Here is a 19483-nt window from a genome sequence, read left to right as displayed (position 1 = left end):
ACCTGTAGTTTTCTAGGAGTTTGTTCCAGATATGCGGAGCATAAAAACTGAACGCTGATTCTCCCTGTTTAGTTCTGACTCTGGGGACAGAAAGCAGACCTGTCCCAGACCACCTGAGAGGTCTAGGTGGTTCATAGTGTAGTAGCAGATCAGAAATGTATTTTGGCCCTTAACCGTTTAGTGATTTATAAACCAGCAAAAGTATTTTGAAATCAATTCTTTGAGGCACTGGAAGCCAGTGTAGAGACTTCAGAACTGGAGTGATGTGATCCACTTTCTTGGTGTTAGTGAGGACTCGAGCAGCAGCGTTCTGAATCAGCTGCAGCTGTCTGATTGATTTTTTAGGGAGATCTGTAAAGACGCCATTACAGTAGTCAAGTCTACTGAAGTTCGAGGCTCCAGGCTATAGACCAGACCGGCATCGGCGAGGCTTGCTATTAGGATGCCTGGGTCCGGATCTGGACCACGGTACATGGTATCAATGTAATGACCTCATAGTGAGCACCACAAGACATTTCTGAATGTATTGGTATATAATTTGTATGGAAAAATAAAAAAATGTGGGCAAAACAGCGATTCGTAGAACTGGTAGTCAGGGCAAAAACACTAAACACTAAACTTAAACAGTGATAACACAAAAACTGTAAAAGATTGCAAAAAGCTGAATCACTTTCTTATAGCTGAAGTTTTTCTGAATTGTTCAAAGTTTGAATGACGTCTGTAGGTGAAAGTATGCAGGAGGAGTAGCATTTGTGGAACAAGCCTGAAGAGCATTTGAAGATTGCTCCACTTTCAATGTAAAAAGATAAAAGCTTAATACTTTAAAAAGTATATATGGTAGAAAAAAGTTGAATACAAGCACACATGTCCTTAAAGAGCTGAACATATTGATAATTGAATGTTTTTTGTAGCTGAAAGTATGCAGAAATAGTAGGCAACCAAACGTACGAAATAATCGGATAACAATACTGCTGCTGCTAAATCAGCATTCACACAGTTAACCCTTTAAGTGCCAAAGTCGCAAAATTGCGACAGGACGTGGTACTGAATCAAACAGCTGTTTTCTCTGAATAGAGTGTTATATGTCATTCATACTCCCCTCCACTAGTTGGCAGACATCCCGTACTTAGACCTTAGCTCAGAAATACATCATGCTTCAATGCAAAATGTTCGAGGAAATCCCATCCAAACTTGACTTTTTTTGTCCAAAGCGACTAGTGACTTTTTCTGGTGTTATTGGAGACTTTTGTTGTGTTTGGAGACTCGTGAAAGAACGTTTCACTCTACAATTACTATGCTCAACGAGCAGCAGGTGCTACCGTGAGCCCCTGCCCCGTCCAAAGCCCTCACAGGCAGTCAGTCTCGCAGTAGCCTTGCGCCGCAGTCCCAGCCTGCCATCAGAGCAGAGATGAGACACACAGCACTCCGCGTCCAGGCTGCATTTAATCACGTATGCGCCGCCGTTCTTGCCCTGGCTTACAGAGCGGGTGTAAATGTAAATGTTTCTTCACTCTTACACAAATTAATTAGGGACACAACGCGGTACTGAATCAAACAGCTGTTTTCTCCGTATAGAGTGTTGTCACTCTGCAATTACTGTGCTCAACAAGCAGCGGGTGCTGCCGTGAGCCCCTCCCCCATCAAAAAGCCCTCACAGGCGGTCAGTCTCTCAGTAGCCTCGCGCAGCAGTCACAGCCTGCCGTCAGAGCAGAGACACACACCACTCCACTACTTAGACCTTAGCTCAGAAATACGTCATGCTTCAATGCAAAATGTGTGACGAAATCCCATCCAAACTTGACTCTGGTGTTATTGGAAACTTTTGTGGTGTTTGGAGACTCGTGAAAGCATGTATCACTCTACAATTACTGTGCTCAACGAGCTGCCGTGAGCCACTCCCCCGTCCAAAAGCCCTCACAAAAAATACCAAAAAAAACTAAAAAAAAAGCCTACTGTTTACATGAGTTTTGTGGTGTAGTAATAGTTCTAATTTATGACTGTTGGCTTACAATTTACTTGTTCCCTGTTCATTTGATATGTGGACAACATAACAAATGGATGGAGGGGGGTAAATCTGATGAAATAAGTTCAACTCTCCTCAAAATATCAGGTATTTCATGGAAATTACATAATCCAATATGGCCGCCGCCATATGACATCATAATATGTAAATTAGATGGGAAAATGTACTCCCTACATAAACTTTAGGTCAATCTCAATATTTGTTTCATTTACACTTTGTCTCTATCTCAAATCACTTTCAAGCCAGAGCCTTCTGAAATTTAGGTGTCAAAATCTTGTATTTTTAAAAATAAAACCCGGCGCTTAAAGGGTTAAACCTTTCCCAGTATAGATACAAAACAAGAACGGTAAAATAGTACAATTGAAAAGGTGTGCCCCAGTGACTTATGGAAAGCCAAGTGGACCATAAACGCCTCAGAAATGCAGTGTACCATTCAACAGTCACATTACAAAAATAATGCAAATTGTAAATTGCACCTCAGCGGGCTACAATTGGTGTGTCAGGAGTCAACAACCATAGCCTCAGCAGGCAATAACTGCCTTAGCAGGCAACAATTGTAGCCTCAGCAGGTGACAACGACATCAGTTTAGTGTGTTCTATGTGTTCAAGTTCTATTATCAGTCTTCTTTGAACTCAGGTGATGTCTGTCTGCGCCTGGAGGGGGCTGCATGGCACTTGCTACAGCCATGACCCACCAAGGTCATCGCCCTAGTTTGTGCGATCTGTCCCGCACTGTCGCTACGCGTTCACACAATTCATCTGATTGGCTGTTCAGCTTGAAAATGAGAGTGAGGAAAGAAAACAAACCACTGTGAGAGGCACACAAAAGGCTCCTCATCAGCCCAGTTTCTTTCAGATAATGCAATCGTTCCTTAACCCAATGCCAAAAACATCTCATGTTTGCAGTTTTTCACTGCCTTTGAATTTTAGTCAGTACTGGGCTCATCTACAGCAAGTACCATAACATGTTTTAAATCCACAGAATCAGGGTACATTCCAGATTTTTTTACACAGACGCAGAAAACTAATGATGTTTAAATAAAGCTTCTTGAAGCATTAGTTGTATTTGTTGTGCCAACTAGATGGCACTCTTGGTTTAAAGAAAAGGGCTCAAGGAATGGCAATTCATCGTGCTTTCAACCCTTTGTTTAACAGAGAGCATAATCTATTGGGCTCAGAAAATGAAGAAAACACTTCACAAAGCTTAATTTGGACATCACTTCAGAAAACAGGAATAACTAATTTGATGCAGCATACGTAGCCATAAGTCAGCCATAAATGGAACTCAACTCCACCAAGAAACTATATGCATGTCTTTTCATTGTCCATATATCACTATCTAATAAAGCAGAAATGCCAGAAAAAAATATCTTAAAAAAGAAAGAAATGAATGCCCTTTTGTAAAAATATCCAAGTATATACAACTTAAACCCTAAAACTAAAATGTCTCCAGGGGTGTGTGCATGTTAAAGGGAGGTCAGTCGTATTTGAGAAATGATGGAAGAAGGTGAATTTGATGGTCAGTCCTGATTACCTTTTGCTTCCTGTTACCTGGTCTCAAGTGTAGACAGTGGTGTGTGTGTGTGTGTGTGTGTGTGTGTGTGTGTGTGTGTGTGTGCGTGTGCGCATACTCTAGAGAGACAGAATAGAGGCAGTCTCTAAATCCCCAGCCCATCCACTCTGTATAAGGCCTCTCTTACCGGACAATAAATAACCCCCCCCCCACCAACCCCAGCTTCTGCTCCATCGCACCTCATTGCCTGGGCTTCCTTTTAAATCAGGAGAGCTTAAAAGTAGAATGAGAGAGGCACAGTATTAGAGATTAAATGGGGAGAGACTGGAGAGGAATATACTACACATCAGCCACAGAGGGAGAACAAATTAAACAGTGAAAGTGAGAAAGAGGGAATGTGTGAGAGTAGAAAAAGAAAGGGAATGAAATAAGTCTTGTGGGGAGAGACATGTCTCCTCACCTGCCTTGTCTTCTCTGCTGTATTCATAATCCTCCCGAGCACACCGCTCGCTCCTTGCCTCTGATAAATCTTACATTATCAGCGGCCTACAGGCTCCTGCTGTGGCTGTTTCTTATCGGGACTGACATGCTCAATCTCCCTAAGATTAGCTCCCCAAGTACCTTCATAGACACACACATAGACAGCAGTAGCAGCGGGTGCACACACACGCACACACACACACACACACACACACACACACACACACACACACACTTTTCCATAAACACATATCACTTTTTATCTAGAGGAGTGCCTGGCAGACTGCAGGCTCCCTGAGGGCTGAGGATAGCTGCACAGGGAGGAGTGGAGCAGTTCTGGGCAGGGGGAGGGGTAGAAGAGGTACGGTATAAGGCCGCAGAGGTTCAGGGATCAGAGGTGAGGGGGTAACAGGGAGGTGCAAGGGTAATGACAATTGAAAAATGGAGTGGATCAAACTGCTTTTTCCTGCCTCTAGGTCAACTTTAGAAGATTAGATTAAAAGTTGTCAACAACTCGTCTGCTGACCAATCATACCACTGGAAAAATTCAGTCGTCATTCCTACATGTTTTTGTAAATTTACAAAAGTGACAAGTAATAAAGAACAATAGATACATATTTTTAGATCAGTATAATCACTTTGGTTTCCAAGATAATCATATCAGAAAGAAACAACTATATGTCCATGCTGGGTTTAAAATAGGACGTAACATACTGTGCATACTGTATTGAGCATACTGTTAAGTAGCTTACAAATGCAACATTTTAGTGAGACTATCTGTACATTTTGTCACAATTGTGGGTTTCTGTTTTTCCTTTTTTATTGTGTTTATTTGTTAACTTATGTGTCTGTGTTTGTTTCCTTGTTGTTTCACGTCTCATGTTTTCTGTCTTCTGTGTTTTTCCTTGTTTGTTTCATGCTTAGTTTCCTGTTTTATTTTGTAAATAAAAAATGTTCTGTTTCTCCCATGTAAGTCTTGTTTTTCTTCCTGTCTTTTGTTTCCCGCCTTTGAGATTGTCTGCCCCGCCCAGAGGCCTGTACTATGAAGCAAGATTTGGCGTTAACGAGGTAACTTCAGACAATCGCCGTGGTAACTTACGCTGAACACCTAACCTGGTCGGGAGCAGGTTAAGATGGAGATTAGAGATCAACCGGTGTAAAAGCACCGCCTACTGACCAATCAATACTTAACGGCGTCACCGTTCTTAGAAGATCAGTTGGAGCTCGGTGCGCGGAGAGGGAGAGAGAGAGGGGGGGAGAGAGAGAGAGGTGCGCTCATAAAAGTTAAAACATTTAGAAGCCGACAACCCCGTTAGCATTCCGTGATGGGTATTTCTATGAAATATAGAGATTTTAATGGGAGGGATTACATATCAGCTATTGTTGGCTTCTTGAGCCGTGTGTTGCCAATGCCACACATCAGTTTGAATTATGTTTTTATATTTTTTATTTTCTCTCACGATGGCTTCCCACTGCCAGGGTTACAACTGAAATAAAAGGCTAAAGCAACGACAGTTTATGGAAAGGACAAGTGTAATTATGATCAGATCTTGGTCCTGACTGATGGAGAAGTGATATTAATAAGCGTTGTGATTTACACATTTACAGCGTCGGCTATTTTTTTGCCAGCTTTCCTCCTGTTTTAGGAAGCAGCGACTGTATTGTGTTTTGCCTGTAAAACCGTGTCTGTGTTCTTCATATTTATGTAGTATTATAGTTTGCTCTTCTTATGTAAAATATGAGGCTCTGGTAGATGTTTGTGATTGGTCGTGCAAACCCTGCCTCTTTTATGTGAACGCGCGCATCTCTGGATTGGGAAACCATGATGGTTGATTGAACTAGTTGATAACCAGCGTCGTGACACAGCTTATGCAGGACCGCTGTAGTTAGGTTAGGTGAAGCCGGGGAACTGAAATAAATCCAGGCCATGTTGATCTGGATTCGTAGTACAGGCCTCTGGTGACTTTCACCTTTTCACCAGCCCTTGTGTCACCTGTCCCTTGTTTCACCCTTGTTTACATGTGTATTTAGTCTATGTGCTTTCTGTGTTTGTTGTTGGTTTGTCGTCATTCGTTGTCAGTCTGTGACGTGTTCCGTCCTGGGTTTAGTTGTATTTTTCCTTGTTCCTGTTTTCAAAGGGAAATATTACCAGGGTTGTAGTCAATGGTAAACTAAATGTTTATGTGCAGTAAATATTTTGCAATAACAGCTGAAGTAATATTTGTAAGTGTTAATAATTTTACCAATATATATTTTTGATGAAAGTATATATCACATTTGTATCGAACTGCTGTTAATTGTAAGAGAAGGATCTTTGGAATAGTAATTCAACACTTTCAAAAAGTTCAGAACATTGTGCACTGCTTATGAGGAGTTGAAATGCTAAGTTCAATTAATTTTTGCCACTGGGCTCTTAGTACTGCTTTAACAATACAATACAATAGTACTAGACTGGAAAACTGGGTTGGACAACTATGCTTTGGAGCAGACCAACATGACACGTGGAGTTTTGCTTAATGCTCAATCCTTTGGCCTCTATTAGCCTCTATTATGTATTTCCTACCTTCTTTTATTAGATCAAATTATATATAAAAAACAATGAAACAATGCTGCTGCTATTATCTTTAAACCTGTGAGAAAGTTCAGTATATCCTGTTCCACGAGCAATTTACATGAAGTAGTTGGCTTTTACCTCTTTTAGTGAGTTGAGATGGATCTTTTTTTTTAAATAAGACACCGTCCATCTATGCACATTTCCGGTAAGGTTTTACAGTTTTTCTTGATTTCTTTGACCTGCTTAAATAAACTGGGATCCACTCAGTTTTCATCATCACTGTCTCAGCAGAGCAGAAGACACCTCTTGCAAATGTGTTAACCCTTTCTCATTGGATGGACACATTTTCCCCACCCTTTTACAGAACAGTTAACACGGATGTCATTCAAGCAGTCCAAACTCCATTGTTTTAGCTATGGTACCCAAACAGAAACCATCTGTTCCAAACTATTAGAAACTACCTACATCAGTATGACATCACTGAAGCACCTGTTTGACACTTCTTCACACAAATCTTCAATTAGCAATCAGTCTGCAGGGTTAGGCCATGTGGCCCCATACATCAGTCTGCAGGGTTAGGCCATGTGGCCCCATAGATCAGTCTGCAGGGTTAGGCCATGTGGCCCCATCGTCAAGACAGAAGATATTTCTTATACTCTACAGTAATAGATGTTTATACTTTACTGTAATAGATTTTATTTTTATTTTCTTCATTTCTTATACTCTAATAGATTTTATTTTGGTTTACATGTATTTTGTGTAATATTTACAGTATTTCAGTTTTCAGCCACAGTTTGAAAATAAGAATCAATGGAATACATTTTTTTTGCATCAAAGCATTTCTGATTCTGGATCCAAATCTTTGCAAGAAGGAAAATTTAACAACAAATGTCACTGGCATGAAAGCTACATAGAGTAATAGACTACAGAGACAAGCAATGGTGCACTGATTCTCACTGAGAGCTGTATTTAGTATGTTGGTGACCACCATTCCTACTTATAAAATGCAATTCAATGTGGAAGTAATCCAAGTATTCAGAATACGTTACTCCGATTGAGTAACATAACGGAATACGTTACGAATTACATTTTTGGGCATGTATTCTGTACTCTGTAATGGAATACGTTTTGAAAGTATCCTTCCCAACACTGATGGTAACCAAACAGAAAGCATCTGTTCCAAACTATTAGAAACTACCTACATCAGTATGAAATCATTGAAGCACCTGTTTGACGCTCCTTCACTCAAATCTTCAATTAGCAATCAGTCTGCAGGGTTAGGCCATGTGGCCCCATAGATCAGTCTGCAGGGTTAGGTCATGTGGCCCCATAGATCAGTCTGCAGGGTTAGGCCATGTGGCCCAATTGATCAGTCTGCAGGGTTAGGCCATGTGGCCCCATAGATCAGTCTGCAGGGTTAGGCCATGTGGCCCCATAGATCAGTCTGCAGGGTTAGGCCATGTGGCCCCATAGATCAGTCTGCAGGGTTAGGCCATGTGGCCCCATCGTCAAGACAGAAGAGTATCAATAGTGGCTATTTGTTATACTCTACAGTAATAGATGTTTTATACGTTACTGTAATAGATTTTATTTTAATTTTCTTAATTTCTTATACTCTAATAGATTTTATTTTGGTTTGGTTTACATGTATCTTTGCAAGAAGGCAAATTTGACAACAAATGGCATGAAAGCTACGCAGAGTAATAGGCTACAATGACAAGCAATGGTGCACTGATTCCCACTGAGAGCTGAGTATTTTGGTGTCCACTGTGTAATGGTTGATTGGAAGAGCTCATACACTTGTTTGCAAGTTGTGTTGTTTGAAGGCAAAATTTTCTTTTGTTGCATATTTTAAATGTTTTGGCACAGTTAGAGCCTTTTGCAAACACAATGTGTCATTTAGACCATGAGTGCCACTGTTAAGGCCTGTGTGTTAACTGTTTTGAAAATGTGGAGTTTGAGTTGACTGCTGCATCAAAGCAATCAAGAAAAACTGTAAGGTAGGTAAGGGATCAGTCCCTCCAGGATTTCGCGGCCTTTTTTTGAAAATGACTGATTTTGGGGGAGCTTTTGTAAAAAATCGCAATAAAAGTTGCGATGTCTTTTATTTTTTTTCTTGCAATGAAGTTGTGAGAGACAGTGAAAATTGCAAAAAAGAGTTGAAATTTCTTTTTGGGTATACTTCTTTAAAAATAAAAAGGAAACTTGTTTCGGGAAGAATACAACTACTCTGGGCTGAGTTTTCCTAGTAACCTTACCAAAAAGGCTCAGGATGCTGCAAATGTTGGTATAATATGAAAATGGCTGGTGGACTAAAGACAAAAAATTATAATTTATTGAATGAATCAAATTTGAACACATCTGTCAGTGGCTTGTTGATCTTTACATTGTTAGTTAATTTTCTATCCTGGCCTGGGACACACATTCATACAGTTTGATAAAGTACTTATTGGACTTTAACTTATCATTGTACTTACAATAATGAGCATAGCTGTCCTCAATTTAGGTAATCGTGTCGCCTCATCTCCGGTTTTTCCTGCATCCACCGTGTGTGATTGTGTGTGATTGTGTGTGTGTGTGTGTGTGTGTGTGTGTGTGCGTACGCGCGCGTCAGTCACGGGGGGAACTGAGCAGCAGCCCCGCCCGCTGCAGAGAGCCACCAGGATTGAACCAGCAGCAGATTTCAGCAACTTTAGAGTGAAAAATCGTTACAGCGTACATTGATGTTAAAATGTATACAGGTTGGCAGGACGGTCTGAAATGTTTTGCATGGTCTTTCGCTGTACGTTTTGTTGGTAAATGTGAGATGTTCGAGTCACACATGTCTTGTCTTCGTATCAGAAACAAGGAAATTAATTTGGCGATGTACGTGTATTACGTCAACCCGTTCTCACTTGGTCAGTGGCTCTCAGAGTCACATATTGACGCAAAGTCTGGCACGTGGGACTGCTGTGATTGGTTGGAAGTCACGTGAATCTCCGGTTATTGGTCAGATTTGTGGTAAAGTTACGGTGATTGGTCAAAATTGCGCGTCACACCGAATTCACGGTGATTGGTTTAATCTCGTTTGAATTATTGCGATCGCAACATCGCAAAATCCTGGAGGGACTGAGGGATACACAGAAAGTGTTTGGGAAATGTTGTATATAAAAATAATCATGATTATTTACATGTAAGTAATGCAATCAGAATACCTTTAACTGATCCACAGAAGGAAAAAGGCAGCCAACATACCTGTCACTGTATGCAGCTGCAGCAGTACCAGCTGGCTGGGCATATCTGTAAGCTGCATACCCTCCCTGAAGAGAGAAAGAGGAATTCAATACCACGTCAAGTTAGGAGCACAAGAGCCACCAAAATGAAGGTTCAAATACAACAACTGACTTCAGGTAAAGCATTGGATCAAATGCTCAAGACATTCTGTACCAAATTATTTTCTTGTTTGATCATAGTGAATAACATCATAAAGAATAAATAAAAATGAATATGAATATATTTTGACTTACATATATTTCTGCTCCATAAAAGCCATCCTGGTAGACCACACTGTTGACAGAAGATGTCAAACATAAGGTTTTTTAGGTTGAAGTAAAACTACAGTGATATGGTGTTTTAGTTAATAATTTCTTAGAGCTATAATATTTCTGCATTAAAATGTCTAAAAACGACTATACCTATGTTATATATTGTTGAATTTGTGTACTCACATTATACCAAATGTTTCCAACAATGTTCAAACCCAGAGAAATTTGTAATTTAAATCAATGACACGTTTATCAAAGGACGTGTTGTTGGGATGCCTGTCAATGGCATCATACAGTGGGGCAAAAAAGTATTAGGTCAGCCACCAATTGTGCAAGTTCTCCCACTTAAAAAGATGAGAGAGGCCTGTAATTTTCATCATAGGTACACTTCAACTATGAGAGACATTTTGAGAAAAAAAAATCCAGAAAATCACATTGTAGGATTTTTAATGAATTTATTTGCAAATTCCTCGGGAAAATAAGTATTTGGTCACCTACAAACAAGCAAGATTTCTGGCTCTCACAGACCTGTAACTTCTTCTTTAAGAGGCTCCTCTGTCCTCCACTCGTTACCTGTATTAATGGCACCTGTTTGAACTAGTTATCAGTATAAAAGACACCTGTCCACAACCTCAAACAGTCACACTCCAAACTCCACTAAGGCCAAGACCAAAGAGCTGTCAAAGGACACCAGAAACAAAATTGTAGACCTGCACCAGGCTGGGAAGACTGAATCTGCAATAGGTAAGCAGCTTGGTGTGAAGAAATCAACTGTGGGAGAAATTATAAGAAAATGGAAGACATACAAGACCACTAATAATCTCCCTCGATCCGGGGCTCCACGCAAGATCTCACCCCGTGGGGTCAAAATGATCACAAGAACGGTGAGAAAAAAATCCCAGAACCAAACGGGGGTACCTAGTGAATGACCTGCAGAGAGCTGGGACCAAAGTAACAAAGGCAACCATCAGTAACACACTACGCCGCCAGGGACTCAAATCCTGCAGTGCCAGACGTGTCCCCCTGCTTAAGCCAGTACATGTCCAGGCCCGTCTGGAGTTTGCTAGAGAGCATTTGGATATCCAGAAGAGGATTGGGAGAATGTCATATGGTCAGATGAAACCAAAATATAACTTTTTGGTAAAAACTCAACTCGTTGTGTTTATAGGGGAAAGAATGCTGAGTTGCATCCAAAGAACACCATACCTACTGTGAAGCATGGGAGTGGAAACATCATGCTTTGGGGCTGTTTTTCTGCAAAGGGACCAGGACAACAGATCCGTGTAAAGGAAAGAATGAATGGGGCCATGTATCGTGAGATTTTGAGTGAAAACCTCCTTCCATCAGCAAGGGCATTGAAGATGAAACGTGGCTGGGTCTTTCAGCATGACAATGATCCCAAACACACCGCCCGGGCAACGAAGGAGTGGCTTCGTAAAAAGCATTTCAAGGTCCTGGAGTGGCCTAGCCAGTCTCCAGATCTCAACCCCATATAAAATCTTTGGAGGGAGTTGAAAGTCTGTGTTGCCCAGCGACAGCCCCAAAACATCATTGCTCTAGAGGAGATCTGCATGGAGGAATGGGCCAAAATACCAGCAACAGTGTGTGAAAACCTTGTGAAGACTTACAGAAAACGTTTGACCTCTGTCATTGCCAACAATGGGTATATAACAAAGTATTGAGATGAACTTTTGTTATTGACCAAATACTTATTTTCCACCATAATTTGCAAATAAATTCATTAAAAATCCTACAATGTGATTTTCTGGATTTTTTTTCTCATTTTGTCTCTCATAGTTGAAGTGTACCTATGATGAAAATTACAGGCCTCTCTCATCTTTTTAAGTGGGAGAACTTGCACAATTGGTGGCTGACTAAATACTTTTTTGCCCCACTGTATAACCTTTGACCCCTCTAGTTACTTTAACCTCCGTCAAAACACAGGAAACACCAGATGGTCAGAGATTAATTGTAAATCCTACAATGTCAAAAATGTATACACAATAGCAATATACTGCATTTTTTCTGCCACACAGCATCATGTTTTCATTGATTACATGCCACTTTGCAACACAGTAACAGTATTGACCTAATGTATTGATATATTTCAATGTCGATTCAGCTCACTACAATGTGCTACGTTGACAAGTATGTAATGCTTGGAGTTGGTTCAATAGTATAACTTCCAAACCTGCAAATTAAAACAAACCTTGCCAATACTTGAAAGGAAATGGCGTTCAACTAATCTCGAAAAATCGTGGTGAGACTACTGAAAGCATATTTGAAGGCCCTCCGAAATGCCAGAGCAGCCTATTACTCATTAATAGAGGAAAATAAGAACAACCCCAGGTTTCTTTTCAGCACTGTAGCCAGGCTGACAGAGAGTCCCAGCTCTATTGAGCCTTATATTCCTATAGCTCTGAGTAGTGGCAACTTCATGAGCTTCTTTAATGATAAAATTATACATTTTTAATTATCAACTATTAGAGATAATATTCATCACCTCTTGCCCTAAACCTGTTCCAGGTTAATCTTCAAACGCAGGAACCCTAGAAACAGACCTGACATATATTTAGACTGCTTTTCTCCTATTGACCTTCACCAACTGACGCTAAAGATTTTTTCAGCTGAGCCATCCACCTGTTGCATTACCCTTAGTTAACACTTTGTTACTAGATATGATCAATATGTCTTTATTAACAGGTTATGTACCGCAGTCATTTAAAGTAGCGGTGATAAAACCTCTTCTTAAAAAAACCACTCTTGATCCAGGGGTCTTAGCCAACTATAGACCTATCTTGGATCTAAAGATATAGCTACTCTGGATGTCATTGTTCAGCCAAGTTTTTTTTTTTTGTGTTAAATATTTTCTTTTCAGTAAATGATATGCATCCAAAATTCTTTTTTTTTTCCTGTATTGTATATACATGAGTGCCCTTAGGGAAATGTTTTATTACCTGATTCAAATATGTTTCTATTAAAAAATATATATATCAGATGAATTTATCTTATGTTTTTTCCTTTTTTAATGTTTTATGCCAATATAACTGTTATACTGGTCAAAAGACTTTTAGGAGCTATTCCTGCATATGGCCATGGTGGTGCTTGTTAATTTGAGATGCAAGACCTACAGTGAGTAACAATGTGACAGGAGCAAAAACACTCCTGCTTTTCACAGTGCTTAACCTGAAAATAACAAAAGCATTTGAGTTTGGGAGTTTAAATTTGGTGCTTAATTGCTTAAATGATGCAAACTGGCGATTGATGTACAAATCTAATCTATAAAGTTTTCTTTAAGGATGCATCTGTGAATTGGTCTACTAATGGCATAAATTAGCTTTTCCCCCCAATTAATAACATAGCCAGAAATCTTTTCAAAAGAATGTATGTTATTTAATAGCATGGGGCAGAAACTGCTTGTTCAGATAGACCAACCCAAATTTCATACCTTTAATGGCTGGGTGTTTCCTGATGCCAGTTGCCAGGGCTCTAATGCAATGCTAAAAAGCAGCAGAGACAATGGGTCCCCTTGGCGGACACCACATTGCAATGCTAATTTAGTCAAACTCCAGCGCCAGGTGCTAACGACGCTAATTGCAAAATCAGAAAGTGTAATGATTCGTCGGGGAACAGACCATATCAGACCCCAGGCGCTGGCACCCGCTTTGGGCTGAAATCGTCTGGACGTCTTCGGTCTGCCCCGGAGATGCCACCCTCCACTCCCATCCCCACCGGCGCAGTAAGTCTCCCAGTGGCGGGGAGTAACGCTATAACAAACCCCTTTATGGCGGTGCTAAAAACATCAGAGAGGGGACACGGACATGTGAAATATATTTTGATATTGTGGTTTTAGCTGCTGGCTAATGTTAGCTTGCTTGCTCCCTAACTGGTCAGCTACCACAAATAGAATCTAAGTAATTATGTGGAAAACACTGCGGTTATTTCATAATGATGTGGAAAACACTGCGGTTATTTCATTAGAATATCATGACATGAATAAACGTTACTAAATGTAACGTGAATATAACTCAGTGACGGACTGGCCATCTGGAATTTGGACATATGACAGAAGGGCCACCCTCTATGGGCCGCTATGGGCCACTACTGATAATAACAATAATTATGATATATAATTTTGATGTTGTTTTATGAATGCACCCACAAATATTCAAGATTGTACTGCGGCAAGCTGCGTGGAAAGATTCACTCGGAAGGCAGAGTTACTAATTTCCAAGCTAGGTTATTGATACTCAATGTGTTTGCTACCCAGAGGCCATTAACCCCAACAAGAGTAAATAAACATGAACACTAAACAACTACACAACACTAAAACCCAGATAGCATAAATGCACACCCAATGCATTAACAAAACATCATTAAAACACACTTAAACTAGGACAGAAACATTTTAGAACATAGTCCCTTGATCATTTGCGCTGCTTCAGTAAAAGAGATCCTTATGAACCTGGACGATGTGATTGACAAGGTTGCAGAGAAAAGCAAACTCCTTTGTAGCTTGTTAACTACATGGTGAGACACCTTTATGTATTAAACTGTGGCTATACAGGGCTCTTTTCATATTTTAGTGAAACCTTTATAATATGCACTGTGGCTGTGCATTGCTCTTCCCATGTTTTGGTGGAGCTGTTGTATTATGTACTGTGCTTTAACGTCAAGCCTTTGTATTTGTGTCGTAGCACCTAGCGATCTTCTGATGCTCTCAGATGTTAAATTGTTGTCGGCATAGTGCGTGTCGTCTTAATGTGTTCTGAATTTCTGCATTCTATTCAATTCCTTATTTTTTTCTGCAAAGGAATCACCTTTTGAGGGGCTTAACAAACTCAAAAACTCAACAAAACGGGCGGTCGCATCAATCCTGGTCAAAATATACGTATTTTAAGAGTTTCGGGAATAGGCGCACAAAAATGGCTTGCTAGCGCCCCCTACAAAGTTAAAAAAAATTAAGCCCCTGCAGTACGTTTAACGTAGACTAACAATATGATGATACACATATGTAGCATGTCAAGACGTACAAAAAAGCTAATTGGAGCCATACCCTAAACCCAACAGGAAGTCCGCCAGTTTGAATTGAAAGTTCGAAATTAGTGCGATTTTGGTCATTTCCACACGTCATACTTTAACGAACTCCTCCTAGAGATTTCATCCAATCAACTTCAAATTTGGTCTGTGCCATCTTAATACATTAACGATGAAAAGTTATAAAAAGAAAAACTTTTCGTCATAGGGCATGGCCGTGGCGTGGTGTACATTGTCCAATTGGCTTGAAACTTTTCAGGATTCATGAGTCCAACCCTGACGACATCTACAGGCCGATATTGGCTCAAAGTCATAGCGCCCCCTAGTGGCAACAGGAAGTAGGCCTAAAACTATAGGTGCTATACTTTAACAAACTCCTCCTAGAGATTTCATCCGATGGACTTCAAATTTGGTCTGTACCATCTCAACACCTTAAAGATGAAAAGTTATTAAAAGAAAAGAATTTCGTCAAAAGGTGTGGGCGTGGCGTGGCGGCCATTTTGAGCATTTATCGATGAACGAATAAGTTGTTAACCAGTAAGCCGATAACCCCAACGTGCGCAGAGGAGCGAGGGCCCGTCCAACACTGCTTGCAGCTTTAATTTTTTATGTTTTTTGGTCCGTGAACACATACATTTATTTATTTACATTTAATACATTTAATATTTAGCAATAATAAGGGTAGTTAACATGAAGACAACAACTCCTATGATCCCACACAACTTTACGACGTCATCAAAAGTCTGCGTTTACATCCATTGTTTTGAAAAAGAAAATTGCATATCGTACGTTTAACTAATATCAAGTGAAAGTCTGTTCTACTGAAAAACAACAACCACTGAATCATCTACACATTAGGTGATTAAGCTGATGCTAGCTTCAAAACAACAGTCCACAAACCAATAGGTGACGTCACTGATGCTACGTCAATTATTTTTACAGTCTATGGTATGTCTTGATGTACTGTATAGAAAAACTATCTCCGCTTCTGTCACTTTTCTTTACGCAATCAAGCATTCACTCAGCATTGAGGACTTGTATGATGCACACCACCATGTTTTGTGTACTCGCTACAACACTTAACGTGATATTTTGTCTGTACTGCTGCCTGGCATTTTGGAATATACTGTCACAGACAGTATGTCAACCTTGAAAGTCCTTGTGCGCTCTTGTAGGTTATGCACCCTGCAGAGGCCCTTGCCATGCTACCTTGAGTGAGCATAAACAAACATTGAATTTGGGTGGTGTATGATTGTTCACACCGATGTCCAAGTGAACGCTTGTGGACAGGAGCAGTTGATTAAATTTACATCATGAGTAAACTCGCAGTTACAGGGATGCAGAAACCATGCATTTTCCCCAATGATTATACCAGAAACTCATAATTAGCGATTAACAGATAGTTATCCACAAATAAGTGTGACTTATTGAAGCTTCTACATCCAAACCAAGCAATACAATGTATTTTCTTTCATTTTTGATGCATTTCATTTTCAAAATAAAACTATTTTTTTGGTAATACATTTGTAGTACTACCATACAGTAAATTATTAATTCAGTAGTTCAATGTGGTCAACTGCACAATTCATTATTCTCTTCTCTAGGCCTTCTGCCTTTACTCTTTACTTTTCTCTGTCTCCATCTGCATTTCTATTCTTCTCATTTTTTTTCTTTCAACCCTAACACACACTCTCAGACATCTATTCCTTTTTCTCTCTCACTCCATGTATCTCCCTTGACGTTCGCTCTCTCTCTGGAGCGGCCCTATTGCAGTGTGCAGGGCAGGTCATAGCAGTCCATTTACAGCCGAATAAAGAATGACACATCTGAAAAAAGGAAGACAAATTTGGCCATTCTCGAATCAAAGCAATTTTCTGCTCTATTAGAAGGCATCCTTTTTGTTTTCCACTCGCCACTGAGGGGTGAGTATGTATATATATTTTGTGTGTGTGTGTGACCAGGCACTCACGCTCCATAGGCAGGGATGGGTGGAGGAGGAGGTGCAGCACGGAACGTGTTGTAGACGGCGCGTCCCCTCCCTCTCAAATGGCCCCCTCTGTAGGCCACAGCTGCTCCTGTACTGGGGTATGGAAACCCTGTCACTGAGAGTGAGACATCCAGACAGAGAGAGAAGGTAGGAAGAAGCACAGTGACACTAAGTTTCATATTTTACTTTGCAAAAAATCACTCTGAAACATTTAAGGGATATGGCTGTTGTTGTCACCATAGTTTTCCTCTTGTCAACCCTGCATCATCATCCCTGCATTGTAATGTTGAGTCACATCACTGTAGATTGTTTTCCACCACTACATTTAATTTTTTCTTCAAGATAAATATTCTGAAATAAATGTTGTGCATTCCTGATGTTCAAAAGGGTGTATTTTAAAACGGTATAATCTGGGTTTATGTGATTCTACAGACTATAACTGTGACTGGGATGTTCTTAACAGAGGGGTACTAACATCCCTACAAAGAATGTTGATTAAAAATGTTATTTTAATGAGTGAGGTGCAGAAATGAGAGAAGCAGAGAATGGAATGTCTCATTGTCTTCTGTATGTATTCAAAATAAAATGGCCTGATATTGCAATTATGCAAAATGTAACAGTTTACAATGATGGTGTATAATCCATCACTGTGATGGATTACTAAATGATAAGACTTCCGAGTTGTTTTTTGTGCTGTTTAGAACTAAATTAAGTGAAAGAGCCCAAACTGGTTTTGCAAAACAGATTAAAAGTTTCATATGTTGTGCATTCAGGGGTGAAATTTGAATTTTCAAGGTGGGGGGCCCAGTTAGTATAGGCACAACTCCTTCAAAAGTCCCCTTCATGAAATAGTTGGTCGTAACAAAACTATTTTATACACCAAAATGTGTTGACATTGATCAATATATTGACTCAACTCCTTGGGCAAAAAGTACAGAATAAATCCACTCATGTATCTTTCATCTGTTGCTTGGATTAAGTTTGAATTTGAACTAATAGTCCCCTTATATCTGCCCTCCTCCTCAAACAAATATGAAAATATATATATATATATATATTTGTCAGCGTTAATATCACATCAATCATTGATTTTTTTTTAATCACATTAATCGCATGCCAGCATTTATTAATTTATTTTACACCTCACTGGGCTTTGCGTGGTGCCTAACAGGCTACTATTTTGACCCTTTGCAGCACCGTTACTTATCATCAAGCTGCCACTTCCTCGTAACACATCCATGATGGAGAAAGACAGCAGCAATGAAATTCTGAATGACGCTTTTTATTTTCCAAAACTCCCAGACGGCTCGTAGACAAGTCTAAACCATATGCACGTTGTGTAAAGCCGAATTAAAATGTCACCGAAGCACGTCAAGCTTGAGCTACCAGCTACGGAGCTAAGCATAGTAGTACAGCTGATGTGATGCTACCCGCTAGCATGCTACCCACTCAGGAGAGTGCTACTTGCCGACCTGTGGATGAAACCAAATCCCAAAAAATTACTACAGCTCTTGCGAAACGGGTGGCAACTAACTGCAGACCTGTCAGCATCGGGCATCATATATATATATATATATATATATATATATTATAAAACTCTAGCTCAGAGGCTTTTAAATACAAACTGTCACAGACAGCTTTTACTTCAGGTAATATAGTATATGATGGTGTGTTGGCACAGTTCATGCCATCACCATGTTTACACTAGACACTCCAAGTTCCACTATAATATAATGTAACATAAGATTTAGACACAATCACCTTTTGGGACAGCTGTTCGTTCTGAGTTAAAGACATAGATAAAGACATTTCCTAAAAGTAAAAATATTTTGATGATGTGTTGAGTAAGAAGCACAGTAGTCAACACAGTCTCACTCCCTACTCGTCAAATGTCTGACCCATGGTCAAGGACCCCTGGCATCAAGTTCCAACGAAAGAAGTGTACCTTTTGCGTTGTTTTTCGATGTGGGGGTCCGTCAGATAGACATTCATGTTAATCCCTCACCATCAGATATAGACGAAAGAAAGAACATGGCCCTTTAACTCAAACAGGGGCAATTTTATTATTGGTATTTTTAGCCCTATAACTGCTGTTTTAATCAACATTTATTCACCAGATCTTATCATGGTTTATATGTATTTCTTTTAATGTTTTTTTATTTCGGCCAGGGAAGCTGGATTGCTTTGTTAATTATTGATATTTGTTAAACTATAACTCTACATCAACATTTATTTAGATATTATCATGGTATTCATTTCTTTATTTTAATAATATTATTTTGGTCTTATTACCGGTGAAATATTACAGTATGCTGAACATTGGCTGAGCTTGGTGTATGCGAAGCCCATATCTCACAATGCAATG

At 39.8% G+C, this 19483-nt stretch overlaps 1 protein-coding gene across 3 annotated transcripts in view; it reads right to left on the bottom strand.

Annotated features, from left to right (window-relative positions):
* Window positions 1-19483, bottom strand: part of LOC144536574 (RNA binding protein fox-1 homolog 3-like) — a 790727-nt gene that overhangs the window by 16826 nt on the left and 754418 nt on the right. For all 3 annotated transcript variants that reach the window (XM_078279785.1, XM_078279787.1, XM_078279786.1), the window contains 3 exons: window positions 17101-17233; window positions 10077-10116; window positions 9805-9869 (listed from right to left, as the gene is read on the bottom strand). In XM_078279785.1, the coding sequence (XP_078135911.1) occupies window positions 9805-9869; window positions 10077-10116; window positions 17101-17233 (238 nt within the window). The remainder of the gene's footprint in view (window positions 1-9804; window positions 9870-10076; window positions 10117-17100; window positions 17234-19483) is intronic.

Source organism: Sander vitreus, chromosome 21, assembly GCF_031162955.1.
Source record: "Sander vitreus isolate 19-12246 chromosome 21, sanVit1, whole genome shotgun sequence".
Lineage (NCBI taxonomy): Eukaryota > Metazoa > Chordata > Actinopteri > Perciformes > Percidae > Sander > Sander vitreus.
Note: the sequence above shows the minus strand (reverse complement) of the source record. Positions and strands in the feature narration are given on the sequence as shown.